This window comes from Protopterus annectens, chromosome 4.part1, assembly GCF_019279795.1.
Source record: "Protopterus annectens isolate FY-2018-M chromosome 4.part1, PAN1.0, whole genome shotgun sequence".
NCBI lineage: Eukaryota > Metazoa > Chordata > Ceratodontiformes > Protopteridae > Protopterus > Protopterus annectens.
The window spans coordinates 997603202-997621134 of NC_056734.1; the positions used below are offsets into that span (position 1 = coordinate 997603202).

The 17933-nt window shown below is 41.0% G+C and overlaps 1 protein-coding gene across 3 annotated transcripts in view; it reads right to left on the minus strand.

Moving 5' to 3' along the window:
• Positions 1-17933, minus strand: part of IQCG (IQ motif containing G) — a 1934505-nt gene that overhangs the window by 1090076 nt on the left and 826496 nt on the right. For all 3 annotated transcript variants that reach the window (XM_044070701.1, XM_044070702.1, XM_044070700.1), the window contains one exon: positions 8006-8134. In XM_044070701.1, coding sequence (XP_043926636.1) covers positions 8006-8134 — 129 coding nt within the window. The remainder of the gene's footprint in view (positions 1-8005; positions 8135-17933) is intronic.

Sequence of the window (17933 nt, forward strand, 5' to 3'; positions counted from 1 at the left end):
CTCCCTGCATCCTCACCATTCCTCTATCCTCCCTCTCATTCACACACATATATTCTGTCTTAGTCCTGCTGACCATCATTCCTCTACTCTCTAGAGCATATCTCCACCTCTCCAGGGTCTCCTCAACCTGGTCCCTACTCTCACTACAGATCATAATATCATCTGCAAATATGTGGACAACAAGGGATTGTATTAGCATTCATTAAAATAATCAGTACATTCTGCAGAACTCTCATAGTCCCCCCAAAAGTCTCAGCACAGTTCTAGAGCAGGTAAAAACAAAATAAAAAAATGTAAAAAAGACAAGGACGTAGCATTATGGATTTAAAACACTGCGCTTATGAACTAATAAAGAATAACAGATTTTTTTCCAGTAGCATGCATTGTGTGAATCCACATTTTTGATGAGTAAAAATCAGATGAAACATCTAAACATTGTGCAACATTCTCACAGCCCCTACCCCTCTCCTAACCTCTCAGTGTAACAATTACAGACAAAGCCCCCCCCCCCCCCAAAAAAAAATGGCAGAACAAAGGTGCAACATCAGGGATAGCCTGGAACTTTGCTATGATCAGCTTCAATAGTAGAACAGGGTTTGCACTGGCACACATTAAGATATCAGCACATTCTGCAGAATTCTCACAGCCCCTACCCCCAGTGTCTCAGCACAATAAATCTGGATGAAGTGAAAGCAAAATAAAAACACAAAGACATAACATTAAAAACAATGTGTTTATGAGTAAACAAAGATGCTGGAATAACAGATTTTGCAGTACAATGTATTGCATAACCCCACATGTTTTAATGAAAAGAGGCAAACACCAGGCAAGCATCTGAATATTGCAGAACATTCTCACAGCCCGTAACCCCCCCACCAACCTGTCAGCACAATAACTCCAGACAAAGCAAAAAATTATCTTAGATCAAAGGCGTCCCATCAGGGATAGTTGTAAACATTGCCGGTATACACAATATTAGTATAACAGGGTTTGCATTAGTATATATTAAAACAACAGCTGTACATTCTGCAACATTCTCAGAGCTGCTAACTCCCCTTCCAACCTCTCAGCACAATAATTGTGGACAGACCATAAAATTATCATAGAACAAAAGTGTAGCATCAGGCATTGTTGTAAACATTGCTGGTATGCATAAAACATACTAGTAGAACAGGGTTTGCATTGGTATACATTAAAACATCTGTACATTCTGCAGCATTCTCACAGCCACTATCTCCCCCACTACCAATATTTCAGCACCATTGTACACAAAACACAAATGCATTAATGAATACTCTTATGCAGGACTAGCTAAAAAAACTACTTCAGATCTGAATATTAATTACAGGCAAGACTTCCTTCCTCAATCTCTTAGCAGAAGAATTCTGGCCAAAGGTAAAATAAAACTGTTACAACCACAGCCCCTCACCCCCCCCCCCCCAAATCATCTTAGCATAAGAACTCTGCAGGTTTCCTTACCACCCCCCCCAGCAAAAAAATAAAGTTAAAAATAAACCCAGCAACTTACCTTTTCTGCAGTTGATACAAGGCTGATATTAATCCTCTTCTTACTTCTCCTACACACAGACCAGACCAGTTCAGCCCCTTTAAAATTTCCCACAAAAGGACAGTTTCTCAGATCTTTTAGAAATGGCCCTTACAGGGGCAGTTAAAATACAGCTGGTTTGCTGGTCCCACACTCTTTCCAGAAAAACTTGCATTCTCCATCCATCCTCACACCATACCTCTCAACCTCTTAGTGCGAAAAATCTGGACAAAGCCAAAAATAATGGGGGTACAAAGGCTTAGAAATAGGGGCACTTTTTAAATATTGCTCAGATAAAGTTACAAACTTGCTTTCAGGTTTTGCTTTAGCCTGCATTTTCTGAAGGATATAAAGTCTGAAATGTAAATGTCTGCCATTATTTAGTGAAGAAAACCACAAATTTTATGAAGAACAAACTAAAAATGTTTGTCTTTCGGCTTTTCCTGGTAAGGGGTCGGCACAGCGGAACTCCGGTCCGCTAATGATTTTTTTTTTTACAAAACACTGAGGTGCCAGCTCGATGCTCAACCTACAATGAAGGCACGCCCATTTACGCACGCATGCCTTTCGAACGCTACCCAACCACGGGGAGGACATGCAGACTCCACACAGAAGGCACTCCCAAGCCCAGCCGAGAATCAAACGGGAGAACCTCTTGCTGTGAGGTAACAACGCTACCGCCATACCACCACGGCAATGAAGAACAAACTAAAAATATGAAGCAAAAATGTGGACATTATTAAAAAAACTGGGCAGTTCAGAGGTATGCCTAATGCCGATAATCCATAGAACTGACCCAACAGACCACAGATTACAGCAAAGCCGATCAGAAAACTGGAACTTGCATCTTTGACTGCTGCAGCCAATCAGGTCCATAGCTTCACTAAAGCGGACCTGATTGAGTGCAGCTTTCAAGTGAAGTAAGGGACCTGATTGGCTGCAGCAATCAAGGAAGCAAGTTTAAAAAAAAAAAAAAAAAAAACGGAATTGCGCGACGACGCTAAATGAATGAGGCAAGGAGCAGAACAGATGGAGAAACCAGCGGCTGCTTAATGTGGGGGCCCTCACATGTGGGGAGATAATCGGGGGCTCTCCGCGACTGCGGGTTTGGCGGGTGCTTAACTCCGGCTATGCTCACACTACCCAGATGACTTTTTTCTCCATTTCCCTCACATTTTGTCTTGCTCTTCATTTTTTTCTTGCAGTCATTCATTCATTCGTTCAACATAGTCTGTCTAAGCAAGACTGAACTCTGATAAGTGTAGAGGAAGCAACTGTTTTAAGCCAGGGGTCCATGGATCAAAAGTCTCCCAAAAAAACATGGGGATTCTAGATTCATTGAGGTGCATTTCAGAGTTTTTAAAACAACCTTTTTCATGCAGTGATTGCCTGAACAAAAAACATGATCAAAGAAAGAAATTTAGTCTTACTCTTTCAACTTTGTTTTTTTTTTCCTGCATCTTTTTAGCTCATCCTAAATGATCAAGACTACACTGTAATAACTGCAGTGGAAATAACTGTATGAATCAGGGGGTCTTGGGGCCACTGGACTTCAAGAAACAACAAGGTTTCTAGATGCTCTGAGATGCATTTTAGGTGCTTTATTTTAAACAACCTTTTCATCCAGCAATGGCCTAAATGGAAACCACAATTAAGGAAAGAAATTCAGTCTTACTCTTCAACTTTGCTTTTTTTCCTACATCCTTTCTACACACCCTAACCATTAATAATTAAATTAAGCTGCAGGTTTAAGGGCTGCTAGACACCCAAAAGTCATAGGGTTTAGACATTTTCTGAGGTGCATTTTAGATCTTTTTTCAACCTATTGATCCAATGATGATCTGAACAAAAATCATGCATACATAAAAGAAATTCAATCCTTTTTATTTCAAGGAAAAAATAAGTTGTATCCAACTTTTAATGCTCAAAGCTGACAAACACTAGTTCACAATTAACTGAGAAGACAAATGCTTGTGAGGATACATACATTATCTCTGAGAACAGTACCCACCCCTTACCCCCACCACAAATCCTCATCACTGATGCAACCACATCTTCTTCCTCTACGGAAGTGCAGCTTAGTGTGCCACACACAGCATACCCAGTTCATGGACCAGCTTCCTTCCTCAGTAGGACTGCTATATCTCAAATCTGTCTCTGACCCTCCAACTAAGGCTGGCATGCCTAGCCTCCTTGTCAACTCTATCTAGCACCAAGCTGATAATAGAACATGTCACCTAGGTCACAGTTAGGGCTTTATCACTCTATAACAGTATTCTGACATATTACGTTTTAGCTTTTGATAAATCAAACTTTTACCACTCACTTGATGCACATTTTCATATTTTTAATACAGTATACTTCCTGTTCTATCTCCTTTATAATTTATCCTGATTGCTATTGCGTTTGGTAGACAAGAAACTAAATAAACTTGAACTTAAGAAAAATAATCACTAATACTCTACAAGCATGAAGTTTCTCAGTAAACAACAAACTACAAAATGTATGGCACTTCATTGACATTTATCTCTAAAAAGTTGTTTTAAGAAGTTAACTACATGACTTGTTTGTTTTCCACAAATACAGAGGTTTTACATTCCTAATTACAATTTGTTACAATACAAGAATACATAATAGGACACATGAAAATATTATAAATAATTTCTTTATTGCAGTTTAACCTTGCAAATTTAACTTTGTCTTTGCTATTCATGGCAGCACAAGGGACCGTACATAGTAAAAAAAAAAAAAAATTCTTATTATTTTCATGAGCTCCATTATATATACTCTATAAACCCATTAACATTGAGGATTATGACTGTGTCACAAATCATAACAATTTTTTTGTGTTTGAAACTGGATTCTAACAAATTCACCTTGACAGCTCAAGAAATGAATTTCTTGGAATTCATTTTGATAATGCATAACACACAGAAATTATAATCACACACACTTGATTATAATATTTTTTTTAAAATATGTGTATTTTTAGCTGTCCTGATGTACTACTAGTAAAAGAAGAAAAAAAATAGCATGGGAGCATGAAACATCTACTAGGTTTAAAAGCTAACAGATTCCATGCTGCCGTATAATTGGTGGCTGAAGGCTAAATACATCTCTGCTCAACAAACAGCTTTAAAAGCTGTTATATACTTTCCTTGGTAACACTTTCACATATTTTTGGGCACAGTGAAGTGCATTAAAGCTTGCAAAACTGTCAGTAGTTTTCATCGGGATTTCTGAAACAGCTGCCATATGTGTGACAGTGTGAGACTTGCTAATAACAAGGTCAATACATAAGAATTTCATTCTAATGCTACATTTTTATGTACAGACTTCATTTTGTTTCCGATTTTAGTGCACATGCAGCAAGCTCCCATTTTTACATACATAAAAAAATATATATGGTTGTCATTTAAATGCATAATGACTCATTTGATCAACATGTTTGGGTGGGTATAAAAATGAGTGACAGCACATATGTGTAAATGCACATTTGTGTGAATCACATTTGGCTGAATTCAAGGTTTATATAGTACAGGCATATAGGAGTGTGCAGGAAAATTAATGATTTCATTGTGAAAATGTGCAAGATTGTAATATAGCAGGTAGTGTGTATGTGCAAGTGTTTGTGAGTCAGGATTAGAGTTAGGGTTATTAAAGGGGATAGATTTAGTAATATTCCTGTATGGTGTTCCAAGTTATCTTGTCTTGTGTACTTGTACTATTAGGGAAGGATTTTTATGTAACATAATGTGCAGGGTTAGGGTTAGAGGCTGGAGCAGGGCTAGGGTTAGGGTCAGGGTTAGCACACATGAGTAAGATGCTCCTGCCCACCCTTACTCATGTGTGTGTTAACTCCACCCCTACCCCTGTCCCTTACCCTGTACATTACATTACTAAAACATTTTTCCTGACAGAATCACTATTCAGATGACGTTTGATCTGGGTTTTGTACCTGGTGTTTACTGACAGTAAGAGAGAAGTTGTCAGTGTTTTATATTTCACTCATTTTGTAAACTTTGTGTTGTCATCCAATCATGATATACACATACATTTTCTACATATTGTATGTGTATATACAATATTTGTGTGTGTGTGTGTGTGTGTGTATATATATATATATATATATATATATATATATATATATATATATATATATATATATAAACAAAAACATGCATATCTTTTTACATCACTAAAGATACATTACATAATTCCTGCTGTTGTTGCTCTATTGCTTTTCATATAGCATACACATATACAAGAGCTGTACTCAGCTCTTATCTGATCAATTAGTGAGTACAATGCACCCTTTGGCATGTACCTAATCAGGCACTTGAAGCAGCTTGGGAAACCACAGAGGTTCCTCAGAAAGAGAATACAGGGAGTAAACAACAAGTCTTATGCAGAATGCCTCAAAGTCCTATCCCTGTACTTGATCTCCAACACACTGCTGCACTGTGGTCTTTCCACAGCCTACAAGGCATCCTGCGATCCCACACTGATGGATTTGTTGCAAATCCGCAAAACAAATGGCATCAGAAATACCCTTTCAAAGGGCCCAAACCTAATCTGCATCATAAATAAGACTTGTTGGAGGGACAGCTATGTGTCTCAAAGATTAACCCTTCTCTGGAACAGGTTTCCCATCCATGTGAAGCAAAGTTAATCCCTAATCATATTCAAACATAACGCTGAGCAATGGATGGGAAATCGCACATTTACCTCTGGTTTGGCACCTATGACCTTAATGGACAGGGACAGCCTTTGAACACTTGATGTATACATGCCTATATCATAACTGTAAAATTCTTTAGTATGTTGACTTGTGTAAGCAACATTTTGGCAGATTTGAAGTATGCTCGGCTAGGCTTAGTGTGGCTCTTGGGCCGACAGCCTAGTAACTAACTATAAACCTATAAAACAGTGAAACCTGCACTGACAGTGAAAAGAAGACTGGTTATTTTTTTGGGTCTATATTAAAACATTGAATATTTAACAGTTCGAATCACTAAAGGTCGACCTTTAGTGATTGAACTGTTAAAACATCGAATGTTCAGAAAAAAAAATAAAAACAATAAAAGAAAAACCTAAATGGTGTAGCCCACACCTCCCACTACTTAAATATACTAACTCCGAGACCGCGCTACATTGAAGTAAATGGAAATCACCCCTTACGGAGATTTCCGTTTACTTGTTCGGTGTTCTTCAGTTTCACTATTCTCATGTCAACAATGTCAGATTCTACACTGTTGGCTTTCGAGAATTTAATATAGATCCATTTTTTCTCCATCTCTGTCGCAGATGCTAAACATTACATGCTAAAAGGCAGCATCAGCCATAAAATCTTTATTTGCTTTACATTCCTCGTGTCTGACAAAGAAGTAAACTCAATATAAATTGGATGTAGACTTTAAAATGTAAATTAGGCAAAAACATAGTTTGACTAAACTCATAAATACCTGCCTGCAGTAGTGGAATAGAGAGATAAAGCCCTGACTAAGACCCAGGCAACCTGAGTTTGAATAGTGGTTCTGGTGCTTTACAGCACAGGCACACAGGAAGGGTGGGCATGCCCATCTTGGGGGAGAGAGACAGAGAGGTATGTATGCGTGGGCATGCTACAGCAATACGATTTCCCTGATGAAGACCAGAAAAATAGCCATGATGTAAGCCGTGGTGGTGCAGCGGCTAGCATTGTCACCTCACAGCAAGAGGTTCTCTCGTTCGATTCTCGGCTGGAGCGCCTTCTGTGTGGAGTCTGCATGTTCTCCCCTCGGTCGAGTGACGTTAAAGACATGCAGGTAAGTGCAAGCATGAATGGGCATGCCTTCATTGAAGGTTGGGCATTGGGCTGGCAACTCGGCACTGTAAAAATCCACTGCCAATCATGAGCGGACCTGAGTTCCGCTGTGGCGACCCCTAACCAGGAAAAGCCGAAAGTCTTTTTTTTTTTGTTGCCCAAGGGTGGAGGAGAGTGTCGTGCTGATGTCAGCTCCTTGTAAAAGTGATGGGCAGTTCAGGTCTAAAGCTCAATACACATCCCACCCATAGGGTGTTACTGTAAATGCGAAGGGGTGAAGAGATAGTACAAACAGTCACCGACAGAAGTGTGATGCTGCCCATTGGTCCACACTCTCCTCACCAGCTCTACACATGGATTTGTGTTTAGTCCAGTGGAAGCTAAAGTGAGTCTAGTACAACTGGTGGACGAGAACAACAAATGGAGCAGATAATGGTCAGCCGTGGAGTGCCAAAAAGGTGCAAAAAATCATGGAAACTCTTAGGTACAAAACAAATTTGCCTTGTATAACAATGCTCCTGCAAGAAACCAAAGCAAGTATAGATAAAATGATGTAAGTTAGATCCGAAATTAATTAGTGACTTAACAAGTTACATGTCAAAAAAAAAAAACAAATACTGCCATGTGTTAGCACATGCATCTGTGAAATTTACCTGATAATTGTGTTGTACATGTCATTTTTTTTCTCTTTCTCCCATTGTACAGCTTGTAGAAGACTATTAAATGTTCCTGAAGTTTGCAATTCCTCGAGCATCTCAGCAGCTATGTCTGCCACAAACTGTCTGAAAAAGTAAACCAAGAGAATCAATAAACAAGTTCACATACTTAAAATAGGGCAGAAAGCTAACCTACATTACCCCATCATTTTCAAATGTGTTATTTTAAAATAACAGCTGCTGGTAGGATTCCCTGTGCTAGTTTGTTTTACAAGTCATATATGTTAATCACTGTTTCCTGAACAGTTTTTTGACACAAATAACTCTTCAGAAAAAAAATATAGAATCTCTGGAGTAAAATAATTTTCAGAAGAGATATCACCAAAACTCTTTATTTAAGAATTAGAACAATTATACTCTAAAAAAAAGTTTTCAGCAAAAAATAGGGTTCAGTATTACATTGTTTTAAAGTAATATACCATTACATAATCTATTTCTTTCATAAAGAACCACATTTGGAGTGTAGCTGCTATGAAATCATCCAAAGAACTCAATTTTCCACTTACCCATGTCCATATGGCGAGTTGTGAAATAAATGGATTCACAAAGAATCAGTTTATTTATCAATTAACAAGCAAAATAAATAGTTCTTAGATAATTGTTTACAGTTAGTTATTGAGGCTGTGTAAACATATAAGTTATGCACTTATCAGAAAGTTAGATTTCTCTGGTCTCTTTCCAGACATTGGTACCATAGGACTAGTGTCTTTGGTGCCCTCTGGTGACGGCAATGATCTTCTATAATCTCAAGCTCCCCTACACATCAGCCCCTGCAGGCTGGGTATCTTCCAGATTGAGTAAACTGACATTCCTAGTAAAAGTCCACCTGAATTCAAAGACAGCACAACCTCTTAGAAGAATGAAAGAATATTAGCTTCTCCTTATAGGTCCCTCACTTATGACAATTTGGAGGGGGAAGGTAATTCCAGTGTCCAGACAAAGGCCAGAGAAATTTAAAGTTGCAGAGGACAAAATCCCAAGCCTACCATGGGAGGCCTAAGCCAACAAACCCTTGAGTATGGCTGTCCCAAAGGAAGCTCTTTTACTGGATAAGGAAAACACTGTTGTGTAAGTTGCACTTACTCATAACATCATATGTTCAAATCCCACACTGCCGCAGTAGTCTTTAGGCTATATGGGTTGTGTCTTGCCCAAAATACAACTGATCAGCTTCCAAAAGCTTTGGCTCCCTCCCACACTCTCTCTCTGACTGCTGATTGTTCAGCCCAGAGGAAGGAAAATCAGCAGTCATACTGGAAAATCTTCAGGACTATATTGTCTAAAAGTTAAGAAGCACTGCACCCATCATGAGCTAAACAAACAAGAAATAACCACCAAGCCACTTCCCCAAAATAAACTCTATTCACTAATAGGGGAAATGATGGGTGGATGCAGCTACTAAAGCAGTGAGGAATTCGCAAATCTACTATTATGAGTAAGGGCAACTTACACAACTATACTATATTCATCATTCCCACTGCTGCAGCTGCCTATAGGTTATATGGGTTAATTAATAATGCCTATCCAACCAGGAAGAAAGAAAGATATGGATTCAGAAGATCCTAAAGAATGGTCCTAGCAAACCAAGTCCTGGATCCAGACAAAAGAATCCAGTATGCAATTCCTTCTTCGAGTACGTACAGAGGACCATGTAGCTGTCTCTAGAAATCTTCTTCAACCCACCTTTTTCCAATATGCCATCAAAGAAGACTAGATCCTTGAAGAGCATGCCTTAATACTGCCTGGAACTGGATTACCACGGTGGGTATAAAAAAAGGCAAGAGCCAAGGACAACCAATTGGAAATCACCTGTTTGACATGGGTTGTACTTTCTTAGTCCAAACATAAGAAATAAATAGCTGACTAGCTTTTCTAAAGGGCTCAATTCTGTCAAGATAGTACCTGAGCTACCAGTGCATGACCAAAGTATGTGGAATCCTGTCTCCATGGTTCTGAGGGCTAGGAAAGAAGACTGGGAGATTGACGGCCTGATTCAAAGAAACTGTAAAACAGCCTTGGGCATGAAGCAAAAGTTATGTACTTACCATAATGATAGATCTATGTTGTCTGATTCCATCCTTTCTTGACAGATGGATTCCAACTTTGCCCACTTTTCAACGTTAGGATCCACAGCTCTGGCTCCTCCCCCTACCCATAATTTCCTCCTGTCTCCAAGATTACCTCAGATCAGTGGCAGGTGGTGACGGTGACTTCAAATCAAAGGGGGGCTGCAGGAGACAGCTGAATGGGCGTGGCCAACTACAAAAGTGTGAAGCTGTGTTACAGTGGGATCAACCCTGACCATGCTTACTAATTTACATAAAATAAGTGCTCAGTCACTGTAACACATGCTGAATAATCTACCAACATTTTAGAAACATGTTTTAAACATTCAGTACATAAATGAACAGATATGAAATAACATACATTAAGAATTACTCAACCTTGCTAATTATTGTATATTCATATTACATTACACACAGAAAAGTATTACAATTTTGCAAAGCTAGAATTACAATAGTAAACAGCAGGACCATTTGTTCCATTCACACAGCCCCAATCTCCATTGACTACCCCATCCACAGTATCTGACTAGAACTTGTGAGGTTAAAATGAAAAAGAACAACAACAAAAAAAATGACACTGTCATTAAGTTAAGTATTCTTTTTTTCACATAGGTTCATAGGTAGGTTCTAGGCTAATAGCCCTAGGGTCTATATAAGACTAGCCATGAAGATTCCCAGCTTTCGCCACCCAAAAATTTATTTTTCTGTGCCCCTAGAGCCACAGAGGTGATTCCCAGGGTGAATTTCGTATTTCCCATCCAATCGTCAAGATTTTCTTAAATAGGGCTTATGAGGTGCTCTGCTTGACCTGAATGGTCTGTTTCAGAGTATGGGAAGTCTCTGGGACAGGAACCTATCCATCCAGCATGTTCTGTTTATTGTGGTGACAAGGTTTAGGTCCCTGGAGTGTGTGGCTCGGAGGGACTGGGATTATAAACAGCCCTTGCAGGTCTTGAACCCAGAACCCCGCACATCATATTCAAAGCAATTTACCAGTAAGCCACCTCAGCTGTGAATAATCAGCCTTACCAAGTCTTGAACCCAGGGCCCTGTATACCACAGTCAGAGCAATGTACCACTATACCATTTGAGTTGTGAAACATAAACAATACTCAGAGTTCAGAACTTGTGGTCGATCTTACTTCACTCAAAAGCACATTATTCTTACAAAGCAAACCAGAAATGCAGTCATTCCATTCACACATAGGCATTGTCCCCATCCCAACTGCCTACACAGAGAATCTGCTTTGAGCATACAATGTTTAAAATAATGAAAGTAAAAGACTACAGTTACATTACTGTATTTCTTTCACATCACATAGCCAAGAACTTACAAGTGATCTTACTTCAGTTCACCCATACACACTTTACTCATGCAAGATAGAGTTTGTTTCAATGACAAAACACTGACAAACCATCCTAATTTATCTTGACTACCCCTGCAAAAAGATATTGGGTTTAAAAAATGTCAATACTGATTATAAAATGTTCATGTCCATAACTGCAGATAGGCTTAAAAATTGTCTTCCAATACTAGTGAATGAAGACCAAACAGGTTTTATAGTAAACAGAAACACATATAAAATATGTATAACCTTGATTGAATCTGTTAAACTTTTACATAAAAGCCTAACACTAATTAGTCGTGATATAAATTGTGCTTTTGATTCAGTTAATTGGGATTATTTATTTACACTATTGGGAGAACTAAATTTTTCTTACACTTTTATAAATCTTATTACACATCTATATAAAGACAGTCAAGCCCACATTAAAACTGGTACTAGTGTATCTCAAAATATACCAATAATTAAAGGAACTAAACAAGGGTGCCCTTCATCTCCTTTACTTTTCACATTAATAATGGAACCATGGGCAAACTTAATTAAGCTGGACAATGACATTGAAGGCTTCAAACTGAATTCTAGCATGTCTTCCAAATTACAAATGTTTGCGGATGACATACTCATAACTCTAGGGGGAAACAATACATCTATTTCTGCAGTCTTTAGAAATATGGAAGACTTTAAAAAAAAATCTGGACTAACATTTAATAATAATACAACTCAAATCCTTTCAATTGATCCAAATAAGTTCACATTACACAATAAATACATAGAATATTTAGCACAGTCTGAACAGATAATATATTTAGGTTAAGTAATTACTAACAATATCAAAGATATTATTCAAATAAATGATAAAAAGAAGTTATGTACCTACCATAACGTTCCATGTTAGTTGTCTTCTTCTCACCTTCTTTCTTGCTGGTTGGGGTCGGAGCCGATCCTCGGCTCAGACTCGGCCATCTTCAAAAGCTCGAGAGCTGCTTACTGGCTCGAGGCCCCCCTATATCCCATGATGCCTGGTGCTAGATACCCAGATCTTGTTTGGTAAGTCTAATTGCAGACATAATAATAATGAATGCTATCCTAGAATGCATAAATCCTACTGGGGAGACTACTAAGCAAAAGGAAATAGCCAGAGAAGTCTCAGCCAGTGCAAAATCAAGAGGAACTCTTCTTGGTCCACTAGGACAGGGGGATGGAGGGTGGGACGCAAGAAAGAAGGTGAGAAGAAGACAACTAACATGGAACGTTATGGTAGGTACATAACTTCTTTATGTTAAGTTGTCTATCTCACCTTCATTCTTGCTGGTTGGGACAGCTTCCCTAGCACCTAAAATCCTGGGTGGCTCATCGGAAAAGACTCTTCAGAACAGTGGAACCAAAATCAACTCTGCTCCTGGAAACCAAATCCAATTTGTAATGCAAAATGAAAGTATGTGGGTTGGCCCATGTAGCCGCAGCACAAATAGATTCCATGGGCAACCTAGCCTGAAAAGCCACCGAAGTGGCTAAAGCTCTGGTGGAGTGACCTTTTGGTTTGACTGGTAATTCTTTATTCCTGAGTTGGTATATGAATGTGATGATAGAAGACAACCACCTGGATAAGGTTACCTTAGAGACCGGAAGACCGTGTTTACCTACTGCATAAGACAGGAACAGTTGATCTGATTTTCTAATGTCTTTGGTTCTATGTAAATAAAAGTGTAGTTGCCTGTGAACATCTAACTGATGCAACTTATACTCCACCCTGTTGGAATGGTTAGGGAAAAGCACAGGAAGGACTATGGACTGATTCAAGTTACTCTCTGAAGAGACCTTAGGAAGGAAGGAAGGATTAGTCCTAAGAGCAACCCTGTCATTGTGGAATACGAGGTATGGGGGATGGGTAGAAAGAGCCTGTAGTTCCAAAACTCTTCTGGCTGAAGTAATAGCTACCAGAAAAAGGGTTTTCTAAGATAAGAACTTCAGTGAACAAGAAGCTGTAGGTTCGAAAGGGGGCAAAATTAGTGAAGCTAAAATCAAATTTAGATCCCAGGGTGGTGGAGGATCTCTCACTGGGGGCCTGAGCAGAGTGGTTCCTTTGAGAAAGGCTTTACACAGCTTATGGGACATGATATTGTTTTCCAACAGGCCAATGTGAAAATTTGAAATTGCCGCTAACTGAACTCTAATTGTAGTGGAAGCGGACCCAGCATGGAAGAGCTCCGCGAGAAATTCCAGAATGGAGTGTACGGGGGCTGAAAAGGGGTCTATACTTTTTACCTCTGCCCAGGAAGAAAAACGTTTCCACTTACTAGCGTAAGTTTTTCTGGTCATAGACTTGTGTGAGGACAAGAGCATTTCACGCACAGAGGCGGAGATATCTGGGAGCCTGGCTAAGGCTGGAAGTGGAGCAACCACGCTGTGAGCTGGAGAGAGTGCAGGGATTGGTGCAGCCCACCCGACTGATGAATCAGGAGGTCTGGAACTAGGTCCAGAGTCCAAGGCTGTTCGAGAAGATAGCGATGCAGGAATGGAAATTAGAAGTTATGTACCTACCATAACGTTCCATGTTAGTTGTCTTCTCTCGCCTTCTTTCTTGCTGGATGGGTTCGAGCGATCCTTCCCCGGCGGCACTTGCTTTAGCTCGAGAACTCCTTTTACCAGCTCGAGGCAACCCTATATCCCATGATGCAAGGCGGAACTACCTCAGATCTCGTTTGGCAGCTAACTGACCCTGCTAAAGACTATCCTAACATAATTAGGAACCATGGTTCCTAAAAGAAGTCCTCATAACAATGCTCCAGAGGAAGCAATCTAATAGGAACTCTCAAGATCTGTCCAGGCCAGGGGAAGGAGGGGACGCAAGAAAGAAGGTGAGAGAAGACAACTAACATGGAACGTTATGGTAGGTACATAACTTCTAAATGTTAAGTTGTCAATCTGCCTTCATTCTTGCTGGATGGGACCGTCCTAGCACCTGTATCCCGGGTGGCTCAATGGAACAGACTCTTGAGAACTGTGGAACCAAAACTGGCCCTATCTCTGGAGGACAAATCCAACTTGTAATGAGACACAAAGGTATGAGGCGTGGCCCAAGTAGCTGCTGCACAAATAGTGTCAATGGGAAGTCTATCCTGAAAGGCTACAGAAGTGGATAGACTCCTGGTCGAATGTGCTTTTGGCTTAGAAGATAGTTGTTTGCCCCTTAGAGAGTACACATAGGAAATGGTGGAAGTCAACCATCTAGATAAGGTCACTTTAGAAACTGGAAGACCTAACCTGTTTTCTGCATAGGAGACAAACAATTGGTCTGATTTTCTTATTTGTTTAGTCCTATGCAAGTAGTACCTAAGCTGACGATGAACATCCAAAAAGTGCAGCTTCTGTTCAGCTCTGTCAGAATAGTTAGGAAAGAAAACTGGTAGATCAATAGATTGGTTAATATTGGTTTGAGATACAACCTTGGGAAGAAAGGAAGGGTTAGTTCTGAGCGAAACCCTATCCTTATGAAAAACCAGATAAGGTGAACGAATACAGAGGGCCTGAATCTCAGAAACTCTTCTTGCAGAAGTAACAGCCAGTAAAAATATAGTTTTCCACGTCAATAACTTTAAAGAACACGTAGCAGACGGTTTGAAAGGAGGTAGAATTAGGGATGCCAACATTAAGTTTAGATCCCATTGCGGAGGAGGATGTTTCACAGGCGGTTTTAGGAGGAAAACTCCTCTTAAAAAGGCTTTGCATAACCTATGAGACATGATGTTATTGTCATGCAAGCCAACATGATACTTGAAAATAGCAGCCAGTTGTACTTTGACTGTAGATGACGAAGATCCCGAATGAAAAACCTCCACCAGGAAATCCAAAACAGAATGTACAGGAGCGGTAAAAGGATCAATATTTCTGGCGTTTGCCCAAATCGAAAAACGTCGCCACTTGCTAGCATAAACAGTTCTAGTGGACGACTTTAAAGAAGACACTAAAATGTCTCTGACTGAGTCAGAAATCATTGGAGCAACCAAGCAGTGAGGTTGAGAGAATGAATGGCCCGGTGCTGCTGACCCGACTGGTGGATCAAAAGATCCGGAACTGGGTCCAGATGCCAGGGCTGCACCAGAAGATTATGATGTAGAGACGGAAACCAAATTTGTCGAGGCCAATATGGAGCAATGAGGATCAATTTGGCTCTCAAAACGGTGGCTTTCTGAATGACTTGTGGAATCAATGGAAAGGGAGGAAAAGCATAAAGAAGTCCCCGAGGCCAATCCTGGGTTAGAGAGTCTCTCAAGGGTTGGCCTGGAAGAGGAAATAGTGTGAAGTAATCTGGGCACTTGCTGTTTTGAGTGGTAGCGAAAAGATCGCAACAAGGGGTGCCCCACTTCAGAAAAATCTGATCCACTACAGATTGATTGAGAGACCACTCGTGAGGCATCAGAATAGATCTGCTTAGCCTGTCCGCCAATAGGTTGGACCTGTGCTATCAGAAACCGCTGAGAAGAGACCGCCCATTGCCAAAGTCTGAGAGCTTCTCGACATAAGGGATAGGACCTGGTTCCGCCCTGTTTGTTGATGTACCAGACCACGGACATGTTGTCCGTCTGTACTGCAATAGTCCCTGTGGGAAGAAAGTCGTCGGGGGCTTGCAACGTTAAAAGCACTGCTCTCATCTCCAGGACATTTATGTGCAGGTGGTATTCTATGGGTTGCCACGTCCGTGGACCATCCTGCCCTGATAATGCCCCCACCCGATCAGAGAGGCATCCGTGGTGACTGTGGCAACTGGAGGAGGGAACAAAGGGTCGGCCCTGATGAAGAAGAGGGAAGATATCCACCATCGTAGATGAGCCCTGCGACTGTGTTACCAAGATTTCATGTCTCATGGGCAGATCGTGGGTGCGACCACTGCGTGAATAACATCCACTGCAGGAGACGCATGTGGAAGCGAGCCAGTGGAAGAAGAACAATGGCCGCAGCCATTAGGCCTAGAACTTTCAAGACAAACCTGGCTTTGATCTTGTTGCTTTGTAACAGAAGCTGAACAAATTTCTGGATGTCCAGAATCCTTTGATCTGTTAGCCTGGCTAACATTCTGACGGTATTTAACTCTGCCTATAAAGGTGATAGATTGGCAAGGCAGCAGAGGATTTTTCGAAATTTACGAAATTCCTAGTCTCTTGCAAAGCTGTAGGGTGTAGTCTCTGGACCGAAGAAGCTGATGCTTGGAGGTGGCGGAGAGGAGCCAGTCATCCAAATAAGGAAACACCTGGAATCCTCGGCGTCTCAGGTGAGCTGTGACCACTGCCATGCATTTGGTGAACACTCTGGGGCTGAAGTGAGGCCAAAGGGCAGTGCTCTGAATTGGTAATGACTGGCTCCCAGCGAAAGCGGAGAAACCTTCTGGAGCGTCTGTGAATCTTTATGTGATAGTACATCTTGAAGGTCTATAGAGCACATCCAGTTGTCCTTGCCCAGAAAGGGCAGAATGGATTGCAGCGTGACCATCCGGAATCTTGCCTTTTGACAGACTTGTTTAGTCTGCTTAGGTCTAGTATTGGTCTCCAATCTCCCGTCCTTTGGGGACCAAAAGAATCTTGAGTAGAAGCCGGATCCTACTTGGTCTGCGGCACTGTTTGGATGGCTCTTTTTCCAGGAGTTTTGAAACTTCCTGTCTTGCCAAATCCCTTTGACCGGGTGAGATGTCTGGAAGGGATTGTAGAGGTACAGGAAACCTTTCAAGGGATTTTGTAACCCTCGGATATGATCGACTGTACCCACTTCTCTTGTGATAGGGATTGCCAGGCTACTGGGTACAGCGAAATTCTTCCCGACTGCCTCCAAGGGTGGACAGTCGGGCAACACCAGGGATGCTGAAAGGGCTTCTCAGGAAGAGACTCCCTGTTGCCCTGGTTCTGAGGACCCCCTGCCTCTAGGGCTGTCTATTATTGTTACCCCTCTGCCTCTGGGGTAAACTGACCACGTGTGTCCGTGTAGCTCCTTGGGCTTTATGGAACCACATCTTCCCCTTCTGACCCTTGGGATATGGTCTAGAAGGAGTGGAAAACTGGACTCCAACGGCAGAAAGAGTTTTACCATCCTGCTCACATCTGGTCAAAGTATCCTTCACCTGAGGTCCGAACAAAGCCGGACCGTCAAAGGGGGTGTTGGTGAAGGTTAAAGGGTCCAAAATTACACAGCCGCATCCAGGCTTGGTGTCTAAGAGCAACACCTGTGCCTGCGGCCCTGCTCGCTCCATCGGCCGCATAAGATATGAGCCGCATGGAGGAGTTAGATATGGAATTCAGGATAGCAATCTGTGAGGCAATCTTTTCCTGAGCCCCAGCAGCAGAAGGATCCTGGACTACTTCTCCCAGTTCCTTGAGAATATCTCGTTGAAGCCTGGTGAAGTGACAAAGGTAATTCAGCGAGCATAGCAAAGGTCGCTGAAGAAAACATCCGCTTTCCATACCT